Here is a 26128-nt window from a genome sequence, read left to right as displayed (position 1 = left end):
TATTAGATCTTTCTCCACCATTGTTGCACCCATTGTCAAGTTGACCAAGAAAGGGGCGGACATCTCAATCTGGTCATCCAAAGCGGCCCAGGCCTTCGAGGCCCTGAAGGTTGCATTTACTCAAGCTCCAGTGCTTCGGTACTCTGACACGGATCTTCCATTCATTCTGGAAGTAGATGCCTCTGAAGTGGGAGCTGGAGCCATACTGTCTCAGGAGGATCTTGCTGATTGCACCCATGTGCTTATTTTTCTCGCAAGTTTACCTCACCAGAATGCAACTACGATGTGGGAAATCGGGAGTTGCTGGCGATCAAGTGGGCATTCGAGTACTGGAGACACTGGATGGAATGGGCCTAACACCGGATCATGGTTCTGACTGATCACAAAAATCTTTCATACGTTCAGTCTGCTAAGAGGTTGAATTCTCAGCAAGCACGCTGGGCATTATTTTTCCCCCAGTTCAACTTCCTCATCTCTTTTCATCCTGGTTAAAAATATATCAAGGCTGACACTCTCTCCAGGAGCTTCAAACCTGTGCAGCAGATCTTCAGTACAGCCAAACCTATTCCAGACTCCTTCTTCCACTGTGCCATCACATGAAATTTGGCTGAGCTCATTCAGGCCTGTCAGTCAGAGTCACCTCCAGATAAGCCTTCTAGTGTGCTCGTCGAGCTTTTGGTCACCCCAGCATCAGTAAGACTATGGAGTTGCTTTACCATCTGGTGGCCTTCCTGGTCCAAAGATGTGCATGCATTTATCTTGGCTTGTGATGTCTGTGCCTGAAACAAAACACTTTGGACGGCTCCTTCAGGTTTGCTACTTCCTCTTTCCATTCCTAGGAGACCCTGGACTCACATCACCATGAATTTTATCATTGACCTTCCGGTATCTTCTGCCAAAGAACACTCCGGCCTGTTTCTCCAGCATATCTTTCGCAAGAAGGGCAACTTGGTTTGGCTCTCCACCAAAGACGTTAAGCATTGATAACCTACACAGAAGTTGGGTCCCAGGTTCATTGGTCCATTCTGCATCATTTCACAGGTGAACCTGGTAGCGCAAACTTCAGTTACCCAAATCTCTCCATATCAATAACACCTTCCACTGTTCCTTGCTCAAACTGGTCTTCTGTTCAGCCAAATTCAAACCCAACTTCCCATCCAAACCTGCTTCTGTTTTGGTCCATCTTCAACATGAGTTCGTGGTGGAGAAGATCTTGAACTTTAGGATCTCTGCATGCTCCCAGGTTGAAGAGACTTTTCTTCTGAGATTTCCTGGACAAACCGGGTTCTGGGGATTCTTCAACCCCGCATCAAGGCGGGGTACTGTTACAAGTTATGGTCACGACTTGTCTCCCTCGAGCAGTTCGCCTTCCCTGGATGTTGTTGTTCTGGTTCCCTCGGTTGCTAGGCAGTCGACATGCCTCAGCAAGTCACATGTTATCCTTAGCATTGCATGATTGGATGACCCTCTTATTTGTACACACTAGCCTTTTGCCAACTCACCGACTATAGCATTTCTGTGGGCTCCCTTGGCTTGGCTGCATGGTCAGCATTCTGTTCCATCTTGTGGTGAAGATTCTGGTTTCTCCGTAGTGGCTTCCATGCTGTCTCTAGCCCTCCAGCTTCTATTATGACTTCCTAGCCACCCCAATACTGCAGTGCAGCACCTACTACCAACTATCTACCATCGGCTTTTGCTGCATCATTGGCACCTTAGCTGCACCAGAAGCTTCTGTGCTGTCTCCAGCTCTTCAGCTACTCCTACGGCTTCCTAGCCACACAAATACAACCATGCTGCCATCGGCTCTCAAAGCCGCAGCACCTACTACCAACTTTCTATCATCGGCTTTTGCCGCATCATTGGCACCTTAGCTGCACCAGCAGCCTCCGTGTTGTCTCCGGCTCTCCAGCTTCTCCAATGGCTTCCCAGCCACACAAATACAACCATGCTGCCATAGGCTCTCAAATCAACAGCTCCTACTACCAACTTTCTACCATCGGCTCTTGCCGCACCATAGGCACATTTGCCGCACCATAGGCACACAAGCTGCACCATCGGCTCTCAAAGCCGCTGCACTCATAATCAGCATTCTACCATTGGCTCTTGCCACACCATCGGCACACAAGCCACACCATTGGCACACAAGCCACACCATCGCCACACAAGCCACAACATTGGCACACAAGCCACACCATTTGCACATTTGCCGCACCATCGGCACACAAGCTGCACCATCAGCACACAAGCCATACCATCGGCACATTTGCCACACCAACGGCTCCCAAAGCCACAGCACTCATAATCAGCTTTCTACCTTCACCTCCTGCCACACCATTGGCACACAAGCCACACCTCTCTAATGTACACCATTGACTCTACCTGTTCTATCTCTTTCCCTCATCACTGGATTTCAACCGACACTCCTGTAAGCTGCTGCTACTACTCCGCGCAGTAAGTCCACGGCAGCCACACTGGTGAGCTCTCAATCTCTAAGAGAACAATGGGTGGTTGTTAGTGGCGGAAGACCTTGAAAGTATGAGTTCTAGATGGTTTACTAGGAGTGGTCACTGGAATTCATAACATTAATATGAAGAATACATACGTATACACATAAATAAAAAATAATATTGCACAATATACACTTATGAACAGTCTGAAGTGTATTGTAGTCTTCAATACTGATTGGTAAAAATGTGGTAAAAAGAAAAAAACTCTGCTTTATATAAGCCTAGTTTTGGGGGCAGCCAGTCTGTATCCTTAGATAAAACACAGCTCAACAGCCTTTAATAGAAAATGGCATCCTTTTCTCCAGAAAAAATAGCACCAGCTATAATATAGAAACACAAAAGTATTGTTATGATTCACTGGGAAGATTCACAGTTAGAATGATTTATAAGGAATAAAGATCTCATCATAAGAGGTGTAAATAGATTGATCGGGTAACTAGAGGAGTCTATTGATTAAGAAGCTTGAAGAGTCAATTGATAAAGAAGCATTGAGGAATCGATTGATGAGGAATCAAGTAATAAAGCAGCTTTGAGGACTGGAGTGAACTTGACAGGAGTGTGGCCTGATGGCCCAGTTGCAGCCTTTGAGGGCTGATATGAACTTGGCAGGGATGTGGCCTAATGGCCAAGTTGTAGCCTTGAGGGCTAATGCGTACATGGCTGGGATGTGGCCTTGTGGCCAAGCTGCAGCCTTGAGAGCTGATATGTACTTGACTGGGATGTGGCCTTGTGGCCAAGCTGCAGCCTTGAGGGCTGATATGTACTTGGCTGTGATGTGGCCTTGTGGCCAAGTTGCAGCTTTGAGGGCTGATATGTACTTGGCTGGGATGCAGCTGAGACAGCCGAGATGTACAACTAAAGTCCACTCAGATGCAGCAGTGAGACTGAAACAATAGTAAAGTTGGTAACAAATAGTCCAGTCAGACGCACCAGTGCAGCTGAGACAGCTGTGATCAAATAGATATGAAATCCCCTCAGATGCCACAGTACGGTGGCTACAGGCACGATACACGCTAGGCAGGAGAGACTGGGACACACCATGAGGATGATACAACACACGGAACCGGAAGCCACATAATGAACGTTATAGCCGGCATCCGAGCAAAGACTCAGCAGAGGTAAAAAAGGAGAGGAATCCAATCAGGACAGGACGGAGATGATGGAGCAGCCAGGTAGGAGGACCTCACGGAGTGACAGCCCGGTATCCTGGTCTCTTAGCAACTGGCCTGAGAGAACTGCCTGGAGCATTACTGTCAAACAAGTATAAAATTAGCAATAGACTGATCAACAGGAAAATATTAAAAATAATAAGTAACATTAGATGCCAAGGCACATATCAAAATTAGCTGTAAATAACAAGATAAAACATAAAATTAAGACAAATGGGAAATGTAAAAGCACAGGAGGAAAGAAGGTGGGGGAATAAAAAGAACAGAAGAAAGGGGTAGTGGGGGGCAAGATGAGTAAAGAAGAGGCTTTGTTCGGGGCAATATATAGATTAGGGGATCCCAAGATTATATAACAGAAAAAGAAAAAATTTCCATGGTAGAATGGATAAATAGTAACATTAAAGCAGGAGGTCTGAAAAGCCAGAGGGCAGGGTCCCATGGTGTGGAGCTATCAAACTTAGGGCAAGTTGGGGCAATAGTAAGTGGGTCCAAGGGGAATGGTTTGTAAGTATCTTCTGCCACCTCCAAATAACTGCTGTCTTCCAATAGACTCCAGTGCCACCCGGGATACTGAGCACCACACCAGGCTGCACACTACCTTCAGGGCCTCTCTGCAGTTGTGACTTGATGCTCTGCGTCTGCTGACAAGTGCTGGATGTAGATCCCAGGTCCAGCGGGGCGCTGCTCCACCGATCTTCTGCACTGTCCTCCTGGCATCTCCAGTGCTGGGCTCCATCACCACTGGGCTGTCCTCCTGGCTTCTGACTCCTCTAGGCTGGCAGCTGTTGTCCAACCCCGGATGGTCTGTACTATGTGGGAGGCAGGCTTTTAGCTCCTTTACGGTGGTCCTGCTTGCCGGATTCCTTTCCAAGGCCCTCATCCAGGAACTGCTGGATTTCTTCTCCCACGGGCAGCGCACACCTTCCGCCATGGGTTCTATCATCAGGGTCCTTCAGCAGAGTGTCTCTTCTGCGCTGCCTGTGGCCGCCGGGACTTCAAGCAGGGTCACTCTCTGCTATTGGGGTCCTCTGCAGCTGCTATCACTTGATACACTCACTGGTAGCCAGCAATAGCAGACACAGCCATCAACAGCAGCACTCTGTCTGGGGCAGGCAGACGATGTGGGAGCCTGCTGTGCATCCAGCAACAGCACATAAACAGCAGCAGCCTGACCACAGCACTCCCTCCAGTGATCAGACAACACTTAATAGCCAGGGTCCTGACAGGCATCCAGCGCCAGCTACATGCAAACGGGATTCTCTGCACTGTGGTGCATTCCTGTGCCACAGCCACTGACCCTTAAGACCTCTCATAAAGACTGTCTTCTCCTGAACGCTGGGCATACTCTTCACTGGGCACTCTGATCTCCTGGGTGCTACATGATGAACCATCTCCGCAGTTATATTCCCATCTGTGAACTCCCCTCTCACTCTCTGGCTGCTACTTTTATCAACAGGCTCCGCTGTAGGCCCACCTCACTCTCCTGACTTTGGCTCCTTTAACTGGCTTAAGGGCCCCAGCAACAGCCAGCCCCCAGGCTTTTCTACACTGCAACCCTCTTTACCAATGGGTCCCCAGGGAATTACCTGGGTTTAGGCTATTGCTATACTGCACATGCTCAGTAGTCTCCGGGAAGGTTGGGGTTCATAAAAGCTCACAGTAGCTAGTGATAAGATGCTATAGAGCTCCATTTTGTACTGCTATACTTTAAAAAAAATTATGGAGTTAATGGGGTACCCCTATTGCCCTACCACAGAGTGAGGTACAAGGCACACCATCCCTATGCTTTATGCCTTAGAACATATATATATATATATATATATATATATATATATCCAAAGCAAGGTGGATGGCACTCTGACATAAAGAAAACGAATAAAGATGCTGGAAACACAGTCCTTGCGGTCGACGTTTCGAAGTTTTAAAACTCCGAAATGTCGACCACAAGGGCCGTGTTGCCAGCGTCTTTATTGGGTTTATTTATGTCAGAGTGCCATCCACCTTGCTTTGGATACATTTTCTCTGGGAAAGGCACCTGACTATGCTATGTGGATACCTGAGTGCCGGATTCTCCTTGACTGTATATATATATATATATATATATATATATATGGGGAGGGGAATGGGGCCTCTACATGTAAATGGGGAGACCATCAAAACCTGGGGGTATCACAATAACTGTACATACGTCTGAAAAACTTGATGGCAAAACCCTATTGTCAACAATGAGTAATTTTGGAAAATATTTCACTGTAGTTAATTTTGAATTGTCTGGTTTTAAACATGCTCTAAATGTAAGTAATTGCCCTGGGAAAGAGAAAGAACAGTCTTTGCAGAAATCTTTAAAATTTCGTTATCTTCATAGAGCTGGACATTTGTTGTATTCAGTAGAATTACTTTAAACATTTTTACAATTGCATCCAGACTTAAGGTTTTCTAGAATCCCCCTTCTTAATTATAATTACTGAATGGACTGTTTAAAAAATAAAAAGCTGTTTTATGACTGGACAGGACCAATTTTCATAGCTATACAATATGTGGGGCCAAATGTAAAAGGGTGAGAGTTTAGAAAATATCAGAGTAAATTCTTACACTTTTTAAGCTCGCCCAATGTAATAGACTGGATGTTTTTCAGACTAAAAAAGTCACGATTTAAGCTCTCATCCAGATGTTTTCCCATTTTGAAGATACAACTCCACCAACATAACAATGTGACAGTTTACGGCTAAACTCTCACATTTTGGAAACTCTCACACAATTACATGTGGCCTGTAGACTTTTCCAGGGTAGCATAGAGAATTTATGGTTAGTTTGCTGCAATTTTACCTTCTAACCAGTGAAAAGTCTACATCTTAACTGAATGCTTTCTTCCTATACAGTACATGAAAAAACACTCTATCACCCTTTGGCCTTTCCAAACTTCTTTAATCTTCCCCTCTCTGATTTCACTAACTTTGATTTACATGCTTCCCCTAAGGACCAATATTTGTGCCTCCCAGTTTCCCCATCCTTTATAATGTAAAAAAATGAGGGTCATAGATTGTCATTTATTATTAGTTGTCCCTATGGGGTTAGGTATGAAATCGTGGCTGTCGGGATGCCGCTGGTCAAAATACCGACAGCAGTATCCCAACAGCCAGAATCCCGACACCTATAGAGAACAGCGGTGAGTATTTTTCTAACCCCTACCCTAACCCCTACGCTAACCCTAGCCCTCCCTCCCCGGTGCCTAACCCTAAACTCCCCCCTAGTGCTGAAACCTAACCTTCCTCTCCCCGCACCCTAATCCTAATCTCCCCCTCCCTACACCCTAATCCTAACACTCCCTCCCCGATGCCTAACCCTAACCCTACCCCTAATGCCTAACCCCACTACCTAACCCTAACCTCTCCCTAACACCCCGATACTTACCTTTGGGATGCTGGTGGTCGGGATACTGGTGCCGGGATCCCGAACTGTTGGGATTTCAGGGGCGGTACTCAAACCGTGGGCATCCTGCACGCCGGGATGCCGACTACATCCCGTCCCTATGTAATGTCCTCACATTTCTATCTTAAGCTGGGTACACACCTTACAGATATATCTGCAGATTGAGTGAATTGCAGATGATGGCTGTTCATACACACTAAACGACCATCACCTGGCCGCAGGTCCCGCAGCCTGGGGGAGTGTCGTGCTCCCCTAGTGGCCTCTGCAGCAAGTGTACGGGAGGTCAGCTGACCATTCATACACACGGCATGATGCCCCAATATATCTGCAGGTATATTGGGCATGGGCTGTGCAGGACAGCCAACGCGATATGTCTGTGAACAAGGTCGTTCACAGATATATCGCTGGTACACCACTGGCCGACGCTACATTAGGTATATTGGCCGATCAATTGATCGACCAATATGTCTGCCAGTGTGTACCCAGCATTACTGTATCTGAAAAGTTGATACTTTGTTACTTGCACAGTGCAGTGTCACTAGTGTTAGTCGCAGCTGGCCCCAGTGCTGTGCAACAGCTGCACCATCGATAGTTCCGCCACAGGTTTGCACTGTGCAAATGTTTTTGCACTCACTTGGAATGCAAATCTCAGCTCCAAGCGGGTATGTGCCTGGAGACCTTGCCTTCGGGCACCAGGACTGAAGTCCCGCTACTGCTTCAGTGTCAAATTTTACTTTAGCATTCCCTGTGAGGTGGAATTGTAGAAAACAATGAAATGATGCTCAGTGATTACACAAAGGACATGACTCAGAGGTGGATGCACTGCTAATGTTGGCCACAGAGGAGCCATTTTTACAGTTGTGCATGCACGAAAACTTCACAAAACCCTTATGGTGCACGTGTTACCCTGACTGTACCCACAATGGTGCTGTTGTGATCAGATTAGACAATATCATAAATGGGATGGCAGAGTGATGGGTGTTCCTGGGAGGTGGCCTGAAGTCAGTGCATAAAGTCTGTCTCGTGGCTGTGGTATGGGACTTGTCAGTGCAAGCAACTACATTCTAATAGAGCACAGCTGCTTCCACAGAGAAATTAAGAAACTGTCCCTGCCATAAGATAGGTGCAAGTGTTGATGGTACGCGATTGGCGGAGCTGCATTCACCTCTGAAACAGGCCCAAAAGGTTTGTGCAGAAATACAGTTTCATTTTATTTGAAGTCTTGTATCTAACTGCACTATTTCTATTTGAGTTGTACACTCCCATGTGACATCCTGCAAATACATTTGAAGAACCAGAAGTGTGTGGTCAACATTTTGCTATTACATTGTCTCCTATTCGTATATATATACTGCATCATTCCAAACCTTTGACAGGACTGCTTATTTTCAGTAACTTTCTAGGCAATTATAACCTGATAAAGTTGTATATTTGTAATATATTGTTTTTTCTACTTACAGAGTGCCTCTGGCACCGGATTAGCGTTTATTGTCTTCACTGAAGCAATAAATCAAATGCCAGGTTCCCAGGTGTGGGCTATTCTCTTTTTCCTAATGCTGTTCACCCTCGGCCTGTCTTCAATGTTTGGAAATGTAGAGGGAGTACTGACACCACTGTTAGATCTTAAAATCTTTCCCAAGTGTGTTCCAGTGGAGGCTATATCAGGTACGTTTTCTTCAAAGTGTTTTCATTTCACTAAACCCAGGTTGTCCAAGTTATTGACAAAGGATAATTGTGTCAATCTAGACTTTCTGATAACCTACATAGACTTTATATGTGGCATAATCATTGAATGGAGTCTAGCATATAAAATCTATTGCTGACATGCAGTACAGTATATGAAAGCTTTTACACAGAAATCTTAAAAACACTGCAATGACTAGCAACTGCTGGCTCATAGCCAGTCTCATATGTAGCATACACCCATCTCTCAATAGGCTACATCACAAAAGGCATGCTCACTCGCTAAGATTATTATTATTCTTTTCAGCACAGATAACCAAAACTTCAAAATACAATTTGCCTCCTTACAAATCTAAAGCTGGGTACATACCTTACAGGTATATCTGCAGATCGAGTGATATGCAGATATATCTTCAGATGATGGTTGTTCATACACACTGAACAACCATCATCTCTCATCTGGCCGCGGGTCCCGCTAACTGAGGTTCGCATCATCCCCACCCTCCCGCAGACTCTGCTGTAAGTGTACGGGGAGTTGTCTGACCTCCCGTACACACAGCACGATGGACAGATATCTGCAGATATATCTGCCATTGGCTGTACTGCACTGCCGTCGCGATATGTCTTTGAACGACGTCGTTTGCAGACATATCGCTGGTACACACTGGCCTATGGGCACATGATACATTGGCCGATTAATTGATCGGCCAATATATCTGCCAGTGTGTTCTCAGCTTAAATTAAATATTTATATATTTGCACACACAAGTAATTTAACAAATATTTATACATAATCCTAGACATGCACAGAAGCCTGCAAATATAACAACTGATTTTCTAAGACCTTTTACATATTGTGAAGTTGCTCAGACAAACGGACCTATAGTGATCTGTCATTCACCCAATATAGAATAGCCCAAAAGAACAATGTATACAGTTTGCTACATTTTATGAATTGCAAGTGATGACCTACCCTGCAGATTGAATCACTTCATTAATGTTATAGTATATTCATTTATTTGTGTTCCCTTTTACATTTTTACATGCCACACGTGATCCACAACATTTTGTGGTGATAGTACATTATTTGTACATGGGGTAAAGCACTGCGTAATAGCATATTTTTGATATTGGGAACTTTGCAGTAAATTAATTTCGGATGGGAGGGGATAATTGGACCTAAAATAGGGTCTCTTGTCAAGATGGAGCAAAATTTTTGAAACCTTCTCTATCCTTCTATATTCAATATTATAATCGGTTATGAATGTCCATTTTACATCAACTGATTTGGGAACACGCATAATAATGCAGTGATTCCCAACCTCGGTCATCAAGGCACACTAACAGCCCTGGTTTTAGTGATATCCATGATTGTGCACAGATGGTTCAATCAATATAACTGAGGTACTAATTAAGTCACTTTTGCTCAAGTATGGCTATCCCTAAAACCTGGACTGTTAGTGTGCCTTGAGGACCGTGGTTGGGAACCCCTGCAAAATGGCACTACTTTGTAACAACTCAAAAATTGTACTTTATTCACATATTTGTTTACCAAAATATCAGACAGTATGATCATAATAGATCTTCTCATGGTACAAATGTATCCATGGTTAATTACACTAACTAACAACGTAGCAAAAAAATAGATATACTGTAAATAATCTGTAAAGTAAATATGTCTCTCCATATAGATTTGTTTAGATTAAAAATAATAATAGTCGGTAATTCAGTAATGAAATCTGATAGAAATAACTTTAAAACTAATGCAAGTTTGTAACAATGACAACATGTCACAATGGGGCAAATTCAATTCAGTGCGATGATGAACAGCCGCGGGAGGGAGCTCCCGAAGCTATTCAATATATCACGCTGTTCGAGCAGTTAAAGGATTTCTTTTTGATTCCCCGTGCCAGGCGCGCAGCTGTTTTCCGGCTTAGCGCGGCGCTAACAGCCGTGCGCCCTGCACTTTAGTCAGAGAATTCCAGTTACCGCGCCTTAATACCCAAGTTAAGTCGTGAGAACCGGCATTCTCTGACTTAACCAATTCCTGACAAGGCGCACAGCGCATTGTATTGGATAGCTGCGGGAGCGCCCTCCGCGGCTATAAATCATCGCACTGAATTGAATTCGGCCCATAGAATGATTATAGATCATAGATGTGTATCATGCACAGTACTGTTCCTCCTTGGCTCTCACAATTTAACAGAGTAACAACAAACAATAGAAATGTGTCTTCCACAGTAACAGTAATTTTCCAAACTGTTACACAAAATTGCAAGTGTTTGTTACTAAGAATATTAGAGTTGTTCCACATTAACCACATCAGAGATATTATCAGATAACCATGTGTCTGCTGCCATGCACATTATTCATGAGAATAACTGTATGCAGTGATAATCTAAGCATATACATCACACATATACTTGTACACTAACATAGGAAAAAAGGGATATTTCTAGATAGAATCATATACACATAAGATAATAATGTAATCCAAGTGTGTCATCCCCAATAACTGTTCTTTTCTTGAATTCTCACAATATAAACAACACACGGATATATTTGAACCATGAGAAGAACTATTATAATAATAATGTTTATTTTCTCATTACACAAATAAGTGAATAACTACAAATTTTCAATCATTACAAAGTAGTATTAATTTTCTGTGTGTTCCCAAATCAAATGTAAAATATTTTACATAATAAACCTTAATAAGGGAACTCTGTAAATTAGCCTTACTAAGGCAATTCACATTAGTAGGATATCAATTATTCTGCTTAATTAGGGCATTCAAGATAGGAAGAGGTTATCGCTGTAATTTCATTACATTGTTAAGTACATAGCATAAGTACCAAACATTAACATCACACCACAGGCTGGGTAGGACAAATAACAGGGGAAAATATGGGGCAACAAGCTGAAGTTAGTAGGTGGCGAATCACGGGAGAGAATTCATTCCCTATATATGTACAAAACAGTTTTTCTTTAGAAAGAGAATACTGTAAACATTGTATTTTACTAAACAGTTTTCTTTTGGAAAGAGAATGTTGCTCAGTCATTTTAGTTGTGTTTGACTAGAGCAGGGGTGGGGAACCTTTTTTCTGCCGACGGCCATTTTGATATATATAACATTATTTGCGGGCCTGGCCATGACCCCCTCCACATGACGTCACATGGGGACAGGGCCACAATCCCCAGTGATTACAGCAATGCCCTGAGCATCCTGAGGATGCTCCGGAGAGCTGTAAAAAGAACAGCTGTGTGACCATCTGAAGCATCCTAAGGACGCTTCAGGTGGCACTGCTGCATAGATTCTGGCTGCAGTGTGCCATTCTAGGCACCCTGCTAGCCAAATGAGGCTAGCAAAAAAAAGCTCTGAGGGCCAGACCAAAAGATACAGAGTGCCTTATCAGATCCCCGGGCAGTCGGTTCCCCATGCCTGGACTAGAGTAAGGCCACATACTGTATTGTAGGTATTCTTCAAAATGTGTCGATCCAGATTCTTGTGAGAAACCATAACCTATCTAAACATGTGACTATATTAGAGCAGATCTTCATGAGGCAGGGACAGTATTGTAATGCTCTCAGAGAGGCAGAGACAAAGGGCTGGATTGTGGTAGAAGCAGAGTCCACCATGATACTTCTGGTGCTGGCAAGGTACAGAGTATAAACTTTGGTTCCTGGATTGGTTTTGTCACCAAGTGATCAGTGTAATGTATTGTTCTATCACCTTAGTGAAGAGGTCTTAAGCTTGTGGAATACTCCCAAATGCCTAACACCAGCCAACATTAAACCCAATGCCCATCTTTTATGTATTCATCTGTAAGCAAATTTGAAGTGGAGGGATTTATATTAGCCATACCTAATCCCAACACCTAGAAACTAATAATAACGTAGAATGGTGCTGTTGAATGTAAGGTTATTGTTCACATGATGGTGGGAAGATTGTGCAGTCTGCACCTCTGTGTGAAACAAATTTACCATTAATCAGATCAATGTAACATTGCATTCAATTGAGATTTACTTATTTAATATGCAAACTGGTAAGTAATATTGGCTTTGAAAAATATGTAAGTCAACAAGGATGATCTAAGAAACAACTACATTGTTTTCTAAGATAACCAACAAATTACATGAATGTATAAATTATACAGTATATTAGTTATAGGCATATGCATACCAAAAGGGGTAAGTTACCCTAAATTACTGTGAGGTGCAGTGTTGGATAACCATGACAAATATTTAAGGTTAAACTAGCACTGACAAGTAGAGATAAGCCAATTCATTTGTCCAATTATGAAACTCGACAGAATTTCACAATTTCACCACTGCATAATTAATTTGCAATCAATCCCACTTTGCCATAAATGTAGCATCTGCTTGGGAATCATACGGTCCAGTCCCTATTACAAATCAGCAGTGACCAGTGGTTGTCTAGTCAAGTCTCACTTGGATCCACATAGACCTCAGTGCTGGTACTCACTCAAGAAATAATCCAGGTTTAATAACATGTGCACGCACGCACATTATATTTATTTATTTTTTGTTTAAACAGCATCATCCTTTTGAAATCATGGGTGATGCTGTGATTAAGGGGCTTGGGACCCTTTTTTCCAATTTATACTAACATTAATATTATGATCAAATTTGCTGCAATACATGGTGGATTTGCAGCAGAAATTCACTGACTCACAGCAAACTGTATTTCTAAGTTTTGTACACCAGTACTAGGGGTAGATTACTAGATTTACTAAAGTGCATGTTTTTAGAAGTGGAGTTGTTGCCCATAGCAACCACTCAAAGTCTACTTAACATTTATCTTACACCTTCTAGAAGATAATAGCTAGAATATGATTGGTTGCTTTGGACAACAACTCCACTTCTAAAACCCCAATATACCCCTAGTGTCTGCTGTTTTGACCTGGTCTATTTTTCTTGTATATTAAAGCACCTTCTATCATCAATATGTTAGTTGGAAGATGTTTCTGTAAAATAAATATATTTGAATTGATGTTTCAATAAACCAGCTTTTGTTTCCCTTCTGTTTCTCCTCTAGGAATGACATGCCTAATATCATTTATATTCTCTATTGTTTTTACAATGGGATCTGGAAATTACTGGCTTCAAATATTTGATACCTACACAGGTTCTTTAACCCTTCTAATTATTGTTTTTTTTGAAGTTATTGCTGTTGCATATGTATATGGAATTGAAAGGTAAATACCAATACTTTCAATTGATAATGTCACTACGTAATAGTGATAATTGTTGACTTTAGTTCATGTTTAAATAATGTGTACTATGGAAAATTATAATTATTTTAATACTAGTCCTAGTTTAAGAGTAGGATTATAGATTGTGTAATATATGTATTTCTTTTAAATGGTTGAAAAACTCCATTAATCCACTGGGGCTTGATAAATAAACTTTTGTTTTACATTTTTTTTAATTGACAGTAGATATTGCTGTTTTTACAGAAGAATGAATACAAAAAAATATAATAAATAGTTTAATTCATATAAAGCATGTAATTGTTATGCTCCCAAAACACCAAACACTGTATATTATTTTATTTGAATTTGTATTGAAAACAAATTTACGAAGAGGCTAATTTAGAAGTGGAAATACAGTACATCAATGTATTTGTTTTAGAAGATACCCATTTCAGCTTCTGACTAGCTGCTTGTGTATAGCCCTATCCAGTTATTAGTACTTAAATAATTATCCTTGCAGTCATCTATTATAATTACTTAATTTCACTTTGGACTTCTGCAGATTTCCATTTGAATTATAAAAGGGAAACAACAGATGTTTGTATTTCTTTTTATTTGTATGTATAGTTTGTATTTTACTCTGTGTTAGTATTTACTAACACACAGAGGCCCCCACTCTGACCCCACTTGAATGACTTATGCAGACCATACATCTATGGCCGCGATTCCCCTTTCTGCAGATCGCCAATCCGCTATGCGATTCACCAATCGGTGGTCATCGATGATTGGTGATCCGTCGGCAGATCATGGGAAAAACAGCATGTTAAAAATCCCCGACTTGAGTACCCCAATAATTTTTCAGTCGGGATCGGTGACTCGAGGATTTCCAACGTTTTGTATTTGCCTGATTCCCCAGCCCTGGCATTGGCAGAACAGAAATTGGGGCAATATATTGCAGATGTATGGGCCCCATAAGAAGAACATCTATATACAGTGGTGATTTCCCACAGTATAAGGTCAGACCATGGGGATTACACACTGTAATACACTGAGGGATATGTGCTAACCTCAAATATGTTACTACTGTAGTGTACTGTATCTTTTACTGTTTGTGTGTCTTATGCTATTTGCACAAAACAATTATTTTACATCAGTCACAAGCTTATCTGCGGCCCATCATATTACACTAATTGTGTATTGTTCATGGACACAATATACACATAGGTTTTTGGTGTAAACTGCGTCCAAAACTACATGAGCGCCATTGTGCAGACATTGATACGCTAATAAATTGATGCATCTATAAAACAAAGTTATCACCTTAAAATGTCAAAATACGAACATTCAATTTCTAATCTGGAAATATACACCATCCTCTAAAGAATCTCAATAACAGGAACTATCCAATAATTTTGTTGTATATTGAAACAAAACAAATATATGAATACTGTTTGGGAATAATAAATGAAGACATAAAAGATATTTATTCATTCAAATAAATATTTCAGCATGTATGAATGGTTTATAATGTCAGAATCTAATTTATATCTGTCTTCTAAACACTTTTTTTTTTTCAAAAATACTGGTGGTAGCTGTGGTCCAAATTCGCTTTAATTTATTTTATTGCAATTGTGCCAGAACGTTGCCTGTCTTCTGAACACCTCTGTATTCAGCAAATAGATAATAGTTTAATGTTTTAGATACTTTATTCGCCTTGCAAAACTAAATTCTCTGTGTTAGAAATAAATATTTGATTTGCATATGAATTCTGTAGAAGCTGCAGTTCAAATGTATTTTTATATGCTTTTTTTAATTGGACCAGATAGAGAATTATGTTTTATTATCTAGAATGGCACATTCTGTTTAATACTGGACAATTTCCTTGGTACATGTACTGTAAATTGGTTTATAGAACAATCATATATGTCAGAGTGGCTACTGCTTGAGGTGAATTTAATTTTTTTTATTTTCAAGGTCTCCAATATATATATACTCACATGTTTGGATCTCAATATTTTATTGGGTACCTTACATTATCATGTCTTAACCACTTAACTGGCTAATATTTTTTAAAAAATGTCCGCAAAATTGTTGATTTTTTTATTAGCAAATTATGTAAATAGTAGCTATTTAAACCTGATTCAGTCTAATTTTACTAACAAATTATGATGATTTGGTAATACATTTAAAGGGAATCAGGTTTAAATAAGTTATTTTACATGATTGCCAGAAGATTACTTTCCAGCAGCCGCTGGTGGGCATTTCTGACGCAATCGCATCAGATTAGACCATGTCAAGGATAGCCCAGCTTGGCATTGTTTCATCTGATGCAACCATGTCAGGCAAGTGGTTAATTTGCTTTGATATCCTGTATTTAGATAGATCAACATAACATGTAATAAGTTTACAACTTGTTTGCTATTGAATAATTTTTGCTTGTTTGCTATTGAATAATTGTGTTTAATAACATTTTGTTTATCAAGGTTCAGTGAAGATATAAAATGGATGACTGGGAGGCGTCCAAATATTTACTGGCAGGCAACATGGAGATTTATTAGTCCATTACTAATGGTAGCTGTATTCTTATCATACATAGTCGTTCAGTTTTCAACCCCTTTGACCTATGAAACCTGGAATCCTAACTATGTAAGTAAATATTTAATCATATAAAAGATAGTGGGATAGAAACTGAAATTGACACAGCACAACATAAGGACACCCACCTTACCTTACACACATCTGTACTACTTCGCAAGACTGCAAAACCATTGGTAACATCGATTACCATCGCAGTCTCACGCACACTTGCACAAGGTCTGACCTTACGCAGAAATTGCTAACCTGCCAGTACTCAGTGAGAGCCCAAGCTGCGTATGGCACTGTAATAGCTAATTTATGCACGCCTCTGTAATGCCGTTTAAACGTTCTGGAATGCCTGCGATTCACTGACCACCCCCCCGTCACCTCCCCCCGAACGGCACTTCCTGTCAATCACTCTGCGTAGTCACTGCAATCCCGATCACAGTGGCTGGTTCGCGCACTGCAGTACATACGCATGCGCAGAATGCAACAATTGGCCGATTGCGTGCATAATTGCAGTTGTGATACTTGCTAAATCAGGCCCAATGTCATGTTCCTTAACCTTTAACAATGTGAAACAATTAAACAATGTAAGGTCACACCATGGTCATGGTACATCACGTCAGTGCCAAAATCAACTGTTACTTTTTCACACTTTTTTTAAAATTTGAATTAATGTTTGACAAATTACGCCCCTGATATCTTCATATGAGTCATTGTGGTTTATTGCATTCATATATATCTATATATGTCTATTGTTTATTCAAAATGTGTATATATATATATATATATATATACATATATATATATATATATACACACATATATATATATATATATATATATATATATATACAGTCAGGTGCATAAATATTGGGACATTATCAGAATTTTCATATTTTGGCCTCTATTCACCACCACAATGGCTTTGAAATGAAACAAACAAGATATGCTTTAACTGCAGACTTTCAGATTTAATTTGAGGGTAGTTACATCCAAATCAGGTGAATGGTGCAAGAATTACAACGGTTTCTATATGTGCCTCCCACTTTTTAAGTGGCCAAAAGTAATGGGACTATCAACCCAAAAGCTATTTCATGGACAGGTGTGGGATATTCCCTCGTTATTTCATTATCAATTAAGCAGGTAAAAGGTCTGGAGTTGATTCTAGGTGTGACATTTGCATTTGGAATCAGTTGCTGTCGACTCTCAATATGAGATCCAAAGAGCTGTCACTATCAGTGAAACAAGCCATCATTAGGCTGAGGAATCAAAACAAACCCATCAGAGAGATAGCAAAAACCTTAGGTGTGGCCAAATCAACTGTTTGAAACATTCTTAAAAAGAAAGAACGCAACGGAGAGCTCAGCAACACCAAAAGACCCGGAAGACCACGGAAAACAACTATGGTGGATGACAAAATATTATCTCCCTGGAGAAGAAAAATCCCTTCACAACAGTTGGCCAAATCAAAAACACTCTCCAGGAGGTAGGTGTATATGTGTCAAAGTCAACAATCAAGAGAAGACTTCACAAGAGTGAATATAGAGGGTTCAACACAAGATTTAAACCATTGGTGAGCCTCAAAAACAGGAAGACCAGATTAGAGTTTGCCAAACAACATCTAAAAAAGCCATTACCGTTCTGGAACAACATACTATGGACAGATGAGACAAAGATCAACTTGTACCAGAGTGATGGGAAGAGAAGAGTATGGAGAAGGAAAGGAACTGCTCATGATCCAAAACATACCGCCTCATCAGTGAAGCATGGTGGTGGTAGTGTCATGGCGTGGGCATGTATGGCTGCCAATGGAACTGGTTCCCTTGTATTTATTGATGATGTGACTGCTGACAAAATCAGCAGAATTAATTCTGAAGTGTTTTGGGCAATATTATATGCTCATATTTAGGCAGATGGACAATGACCCGAAGCATACTGCAAAAGCAACCAAAGAGTTTTTTAAGGCTAAAAAGTGGAATGTTATGCAATGGCCAAGTCAATCCCCTGACCTGAATCTGATTGAGCATGCATTTCACTTGATGAAGACAAAACTGAAGTGAAAATGCCCCAAGAACAAACAGGAACTGAAGGTATTTGCAGTAGAGACCTGGCAGAGCATCACCAGGGATGAAACCCAGCGTCTGGTGATGTCTATGCGTTCCAGACTTCAGGCTGTAATTGCCTGCAAAGGATTTGCAACAAAGTATTAAAAAGTGAAAGTTAGATTTAGGATTGTTTAGTTTGTCACATTACTTTTGGCCCCTTAAAAAGTGGGAGGCACATATAGAAACCGTTGTAATTCTTACACCGTTCACCTGATTTGGATGTAATTACTCTCAAATTAAATCTGAAAGTCTGCAGTTAAAGCACATCTTGTTTGTTTCATTTCAAAGCCATTGTGGTGGTGAATAGAGGCCAAAATATGAAAATTCTGACAATGTCCCAATATTTATGCACCTGACTGTATATATATATATATATATATATACATATATTAGAGATGTGCAGGCTCGTTAGGTTCAAATTATCCCACCAAGTTCGGATTTTTCCAGCCAAAAAACGGGTCTCAGAAAGAGGCAAAACGTCATCTTTCATGGGGAATCATCTTCATTCCTGGACAAAAGTCCATGGAAGATGATGTTTGTCCATGAAAGATATATGTATACATATATATATATATGTATATAAATATATGTATATATATTAGGGGTGTGCACCGGCCACTTTTCGTGTTTTGTGTTTTGGTTTTGGATCTGGATCTTTCTTCGTGTTTTGGATCTGGATTGGTTTTGCCAAAACCACCCTTCCGTGTTTTGGGTTCTGGGTTTTGTGTTTTGGATCTGTATTTTTTTGAAAAAAAGCATAAAAACAGCTAAAATCACAGAATTTGTAGGTTTTTCTGCTCCTATGCTATTATTAACCTCAATAACCTTAATTTCCACTCATTTCCAGTCTATGCTGAACACCTCACACCTCACAATAGTGTTTTTATGTCCAAAAGGTTGCACCGAGGTAGCTGGATGACTATGCTAAGCGACGCGAGTGGGCGGCACAAACACGTGACCCATCTAGGTGTGAAACTGCAGTCGCAGACAGGATGGCAGTTTGAAAAACTAGGCCCCAAACTGTACATAATGCAAAGAAAAAAAAAGAGGTGCAAGATGGAATTGTCCTTGGGCCCTCCCACCCACCCTTATGTTGTATAAACAGGACATGCACACTTTAACAAACCAATCATTTCAGCGGCAGGGTCTGCCACACAACTGTGGCTGAAATGATTGGTTCGTTTGGGCCCCCACAAAACAAGCTGGCAATTAATCTGTCCCTGCACAAACTGGCTCTACGGAGGCAAGATGTCATCCTCATCCTCCTCATCCACCAATTCCTCACCCTCTTCAGTGTGTACATCCTCATCCTCACAGAGTATTAATTCGTCCCCGCTGGAACCACAGGTCCCTTTGTACGTTCTGGAGGCTGGTCTCCCTGGAAGTTGATAATTCATTTTATGAACATCATCTTCTCCACATTTTGTGGAAGCAACCTCCTACGCCTTTTGCTGACAAGGTTCCCGGCTGCACTAAACACTCTTTCGGAGTACACACTGGAGGGGGGGCAACTCAGGTAAAATAGAGCCAGTTTGTACAGGGACCTCCAAATTGCTTCTTTTTCCTGCCAGTACAGGTACGGACTGTCTGACATGCCTACTTGGATGCTGTCACCGATGTAATCCTTTAACAGACAGACGCACGCTTGTCGCTGCTGCTTTGAGGATGCAAGTGCGGCTACAGCCCACACAATTCACAAAGACAGAAAAAAAAAATAATATTTTTATTGTTTGTGGAGCGCACTTTGAGGGTTACACCACCCTTTAACAGACAGATGTACGCTTGTCGCTGCTGCTTTGAGGATGCAAGTGCGGCTACAGCCCACACAATTCACAAAGACAGAAAAAAGAAGAAGAATATTTTTATTGTTTGTGTAGCACACTTTGAGGGTGTCACCATCCTTTAACAGACAGACGCATGCTTGTCGCTGCTGCTTTGAGGATGCAGGTGGAATCTAGACGGGATTTGGAACCGGGGACACACTACCTCCATCAATTGTCTAAATCCCACTGCACTAATGGCGGATACCGGACGCACGTCTAACACCAACATAGCAGTCAAGGCCTCAGTTATACGTTTTGCTTCAGGATGACTGCTGTCGTACTTCATCCTCATCGCTAGGGACTGTTGGTGGGTCAATTGTTTAGTAAAAGTAGTGATGTTCCTACTTCCTCTCTGGGATGATGAACAACTCCCAGCAGCAGCAATAGCACTAGGAGGAAGTGGTTCTTGATCTTTCCCTATTTTATTTTTATCGGAGAAAGTTTGGTCCTCCATTTATGTTATATTGATATATACGTGCGGCTAAAGCGCACACAAACACAGAAAATATTTTTTTATTTTTGCTGGAGAGTAGTGCACTTTGTGGGTTACACCACCCTTTAAGAAATGAGCCAGCCGGCTCTTTACTTATGGGACACAGGCGCACGCTTGGCGCTGCTCCTTTGTTGATGCACGTGCAGCCACAGTGCACACAAGTCACAAACACAGAAAATATATATTTTTTTGGTTTGGAGTGTACTTTGGGGGTTACAGCACCCTTTAACGGTCAAGCCAGCCGGCCCTTTACTTATGACACAGGCGCACGCTTGGCACTACTTTGTTGATGCACGTGCGGCTACTGCGCACACAATTCACAAACACAGAAAATTATTTTTTTTTTGGTTTGGACTGGAGTGTACTTTGGGGGTTACAGCACCCTTTAACGGTCAAGCCAGACGGCCCTTTACTTATGACACAGGCGCACGCTTGGCACTACTTTGTTGATGCACGTGCGGCTACTGCGCACACAATTCACAAACACAGAAAATATATTATTTTTTTAGCACTTGGGGGGAGCACCCCTGATGGACAGAGCACCCCCTGGACAACACTACAGCACCCCTTTAGGACTGGGACACTGCACAGGACTTTGGAGTGGACACAGCCCCTATGGAGAACTGACTGCACAACACAGTCCAGCCAGCCCCTATGGACTTTGAAGTAGTGGGCACAGCCCCTATTAACAACAGCAGCACAGCACAACACAGCCAGCCCCTATGGACTTTGAAGTAGTGGACAACAGCAGCACTACACTACACTACACTACACAGCCCTAACTCCCACCCTCCCTCTTCACTGTCCACAGCCGAGTGAGAAAATGGCGCTGACGCGGGTACCTTATATAGGATCCAAAACCCGCGAGACTCAGAAGGCGGGATGATGACGTTTTGCCTCGATTTCAGATCCGAGTCAGGCGGGAAAAGTCGAGCCTGACTTGAATCGGACTCGGATCGGGGGGGCTAGGGGGGGGTTCGGATTTCAGAAATCCGAACCCGCTCACTCCTAATATATATATATATAATTACAGAGGGAAAGTGCAAACATGAGAATAGTAAAAAAAACAATGTGTAATAAAATCTGCTCACATACATCAAAGTTAGAAGTTTCGCGTGTGATCTGGTAGGTCTTTAAGCTGAGCCGGACATCTTCCGTACTCAGCGACCAGCCGCACACCGCACTGCCTCTGGAAGTAGATCACACGTGAAACTTCTAACTTTGATGTATGTGAGCAGATTTTATTAAACATTGTTTTTATTACTATTCTCACGTTTGCGCTTTCCCTCTGTTATTGCATTCTAGTCTGTGTATACCTTCCTCAAGCATAAAGAGGACTGGGATTAAGCAGCAATACATCTTAACAGAAAAGGAAAAAAGTCTGCATTTTACAGGACACCATTGCGCAGAGTGTGGACATTTGTACTGATATATATTTATTACATATATATATATATATATATATATGTCATTCCACGGTAGCTCACTTTACAAAGGGACATAGCAAGCAATTAGTAATGCCTGTATACAGTTTAAAGCATGAACTGTCTTATTATTTTCTTGGTAAATTAAATTAATTTCACAAATTCCTTTTGCTGTTGATAGCCATGCAAATAACTTGCTACGTCACTTCGTAATGTGAGTTACCGTGGAATGACTCAAATATATATATATATATATATATATATATTTATACAGTATATCACTTTGCAGCTTGCCCTACAAGAACTTTTACATGTTTAAGTCATCATTGCATGTTTTATATGAATGAGCAAATCAAAAGAATTTCAGTAGTTTATAAAGGCCCAAGAGATAAATAGAGATTACAACAGCGTAGTGGAGGATAAACTTGATATAATATAAATAATGTGAGTGATGTTACTATATATATATATATATATATATATATATATATATATATTATATATATATATATATATATATATAAACTTTGGAAAAATATTATCTGTATAAACAGTGAGCTCTGATGTCATTGTTTATAAAAGGTGAGTTCTGATGTTATCGCCTTAGTGTTCATTAGGAAAACGTAATTATTATAAGGAATATTACATACTCAATTTTAAATTACTACTCTCTGGATATTAGAAATCAGATTTTGTGACCGCCATTCAAGGCATGTGTCTAGCGCAAGTCAAGCAGAGAGTTGGATGGAGGCCCTGCCTCTTTTCCTCAGTGCTATCGCTGGCTTGCGGGACGCAGCCTCTTCTCTACCATAGTGAACCGGCAGCCCCCCCACCTCCTCCTGTGCGTGCACCTGACGTCTCTCCCATAGTTCCGAGGAGTAGCCGGGCAGACCAGATGGTGGCGGACGCAGGAGCGGGGTTTAAGTATTGTTTTTTTGGGGGGGCAATACCTCAGGGGGATTACTATATTGGCACTACTACAGGGGCATAACCTCAGGGGGCATTACTATAGGGCCACTGCTGAAAGGGGCATTACTATAGGGGCACTGCTGCAGGGGGCATTACTATGGGGGCATTACCTCAGGGAGCATTACTATAGGGGCACTGCTTAAAGGGGCAGTACTATAGGGAGCATTACTATAAGGTTACTTCCTGCTGCAGGGGGCATTAATATAGGGGCACTGCTGCAGGGGGCATTACTATAGGTGCACTGCTGCAGAGGGGGCATTATGTGTAAATGGAATTATAATATGTGGCATTATGTGTAAAGGGCATTACAATATGTGGCATTATGTGTAAAATGTTCTGTCGATATTTGTAATATTAATAAAATAATTTGGACATTTGATGGTTTTATTTAAGAAACCTTAACTAAGATTTTTAAGGGATGGATATTAAATTTATGTCAGAAAAGGCCGTCTTATGATGGGCGGGGGGGTGCCAAATTTCTGTCTTGCCCCGGGTACCAAAAATCTTAGTTTCTGCTCTGTCCTGGCCTGCCCTGACTGCAATTAGAATTGGATGTATAGTTGTTGGCACCAGGTTGCTGTTGCAATTACAGTCTCCCATTTATTGTACACAACACACTGTCCCTCTATGCATTGGACCTTGAATCCGTTCTTCTTCAACACACTGATAACAATCAAAATGGTTCCTAGAATTGGCACAAATAGTACATCTTCAATAATCTGTGACTACTGTTTTCCCTTTAACCTCAAGTGCACAGTAATTGACTTAACTTTCAGGCATTTAGGAGTTTATGTTCTATTTCCCTGACATTTACAGGATCACATGACTTTAATTACTTGAACTTTCTTTGCAGCTAAAGTGCTTTGTGGCTCTAGAGTCCATGTACCAGCAATCTTTGTGGTAAATGTCGGCTAACTTAATGCTGACTCATTCCTTTTGCCACTCTTCTATGATGAAGAATCACTAGCTTTGCATTGTGAGGTCTTATGTCCCTTCTTCTGACACTTGAAACACTTGTATTTGGGCATTTTGGGTTTTGTGCCCTTTGATAGTCCAGAATAATTTTGAGCATTGATCTCAACAGGAATGCATTTTTGAAACTGCAGCATCTTGGTCCATACACTCTTCATTGATAACTTGGTAGCGCATGACTCTAAAACTAAAAAAAAAAAAATACTCTGGCATAAGATTTTGCAGCATCACAATTTCAACCTTCCCATTACCTACTTGGACACCTACGGATGTCAATTACTGATAGCATCCTATCTATATATTCATTCATGTTCTTGCATGCACTTAGCTTAGCGTCATATAGAGTGCACCTTAGGTTGATTTTTGTCATTAAACCATTGTCTTCATAAGACGTCTGCAAAGCCACCCTCATTTTGTGTGCTGTTACATTCCCGTGAATGATGGAATACATGTGCTGCTCTACAGCTAGATCTATGGTCACCATGGCCCTATTCACATCATCTGGGTTGGGAGTTATCCCTGGAATCAATAGTGACCTTCCACAACTTTACTGCTTTACCTGCACCTGCACGGCAATGGTGTATAAGGGAGGTTTAGTCCACATGAGGAACAACTAGCTTTGTTTAATAACCAGACAATAATGTAAGAAGAAAGATTATGTCAGTATCTAGGCGCACATTTAATTATTTCTTTATTATAAAAACGTAACGTTTATTAGATTATCTAATAAATGTTACGTTTTTATAATAAAGAAATAAATAAATGTGCGCCTAGATACTGACATAATCTTTCTTCTTACATTATTGTCTAGTTACTTCTCTTGTCAGTTGGCAGCACCCCTGATCTGGATATTAATTTCAATGTGAATTCTAATATGGGGCCCTGTATTTAAAAATGTTGTATATGTGTGCAGATGTATACACTCTGTTGTAGCCAGTTTGTTTAATAACCATGCAGAGCAGGTTGCAGTGTATCACAGAGATAAATCACAGTAACATGCAGGCATATACACAACACTATGGAGATACTCGATACTGCTATACATTGTAAGCAGTTAGTGCTGTAATATAGTATTGCGCCAGTCAGGACCGTAACTAGGGTAGTGTGAGCATTGCCATGGCACAGGGCACAGTAGGGCAGGGGGCGCTGTTTGGGCCTGTCACCTCTCCTGTTTATTATCATTCTCACTAGTAGCTTCTTCTTCTTTTATCCCCAGCATCTCCTGGCCTCCCCTATCTCTTCCCTGGCCCTTCTCCATGAAGCCATGGCCCTTTTTCAGGTGCACTACCTTATGTCCCTTTTTAAAAAATGGGGGGAGGGGGCGCCAATAACAATGCTCAAATGCATCCGACATTAACAGTGGTACAAAAATGCTTTGTTAGTTACAATAATAGACAGAATATACTAAATTTTATTGGGTATGTATTAAAATAAATAGCAGTGTTTAAAACAATGCCATTGATTTCAATACATACTATCACTATTACATTAAACTTTAATTGCCCAGTCTTTTAGAATACTGCTTGTATTTTTAGGTAGCTATTAAAAAGTTATTTTCTTTCCATTGTGAAAATAATATTCCTGGTGCATGGGGTTAAGCGCTGCACAGATAACTATGATACATGAAGTCTTTTTTTTTTAAATGGTGTCCCCCTAAAATGATATTGCCCTTAGCAATCTTAGACTGTAGTGGAAAAATTGGGTGGACCACCCCTTTATTTTTCACTAACCAGCACTAGGCTTTACCAGCCAGGA

At 41.2% G+C, this 26128-nt stretch overlaps 1 protein-coding gene across 1 annotated transcript in view; it reads left to right on the top strand.

Annotated features, from left to right (window-relative positions):
* LOC148507711 (sodium-dependent neutral amino acid transporter B(0)AT3-like) overlaps positions 1-26128 on the top strand; it is a 136787-nt gene that overhangs the window by 102431 nt on the left and 8228 nt on the right. The window contains exons 10-12 of the mRNA XM_088445673.1: positions 8566-8770; positions 13848-14007; positions 16488-16650. Of these exons, the coding sequence (XP_088301799.1) occupies positions 8566-8770; positions 13848-14007; positions 16488-16650 (528 nt within the window). The remainder of the gene's footprint in view (positions 1-8565; positions 8771-13847; positions 14008-16487; positions 16651-26128) is intronic.

The sequence above is a fragment of the Taudactylus pleione genome, unplaced genomic scaffold, assembly GCF_031769625.1.
Source record: "Taudactylus pleione unplaced genomic scaffold, aTauple2 ptg000386l, whole genome shotgun sequence".
Classification (NCBI taxonomy): domain Eukaryota; kingdom Metazoa; phylum Chordata; class Amphibia; order Anura; family Myobatrachidae; genus Taudactylus; species Taudactylus pleione.
The sequence above is the reverse complement of the archived record's forward strand: the minus strand, read 5'-3'. Positions and strand labels throughout refer to the sequence as shown.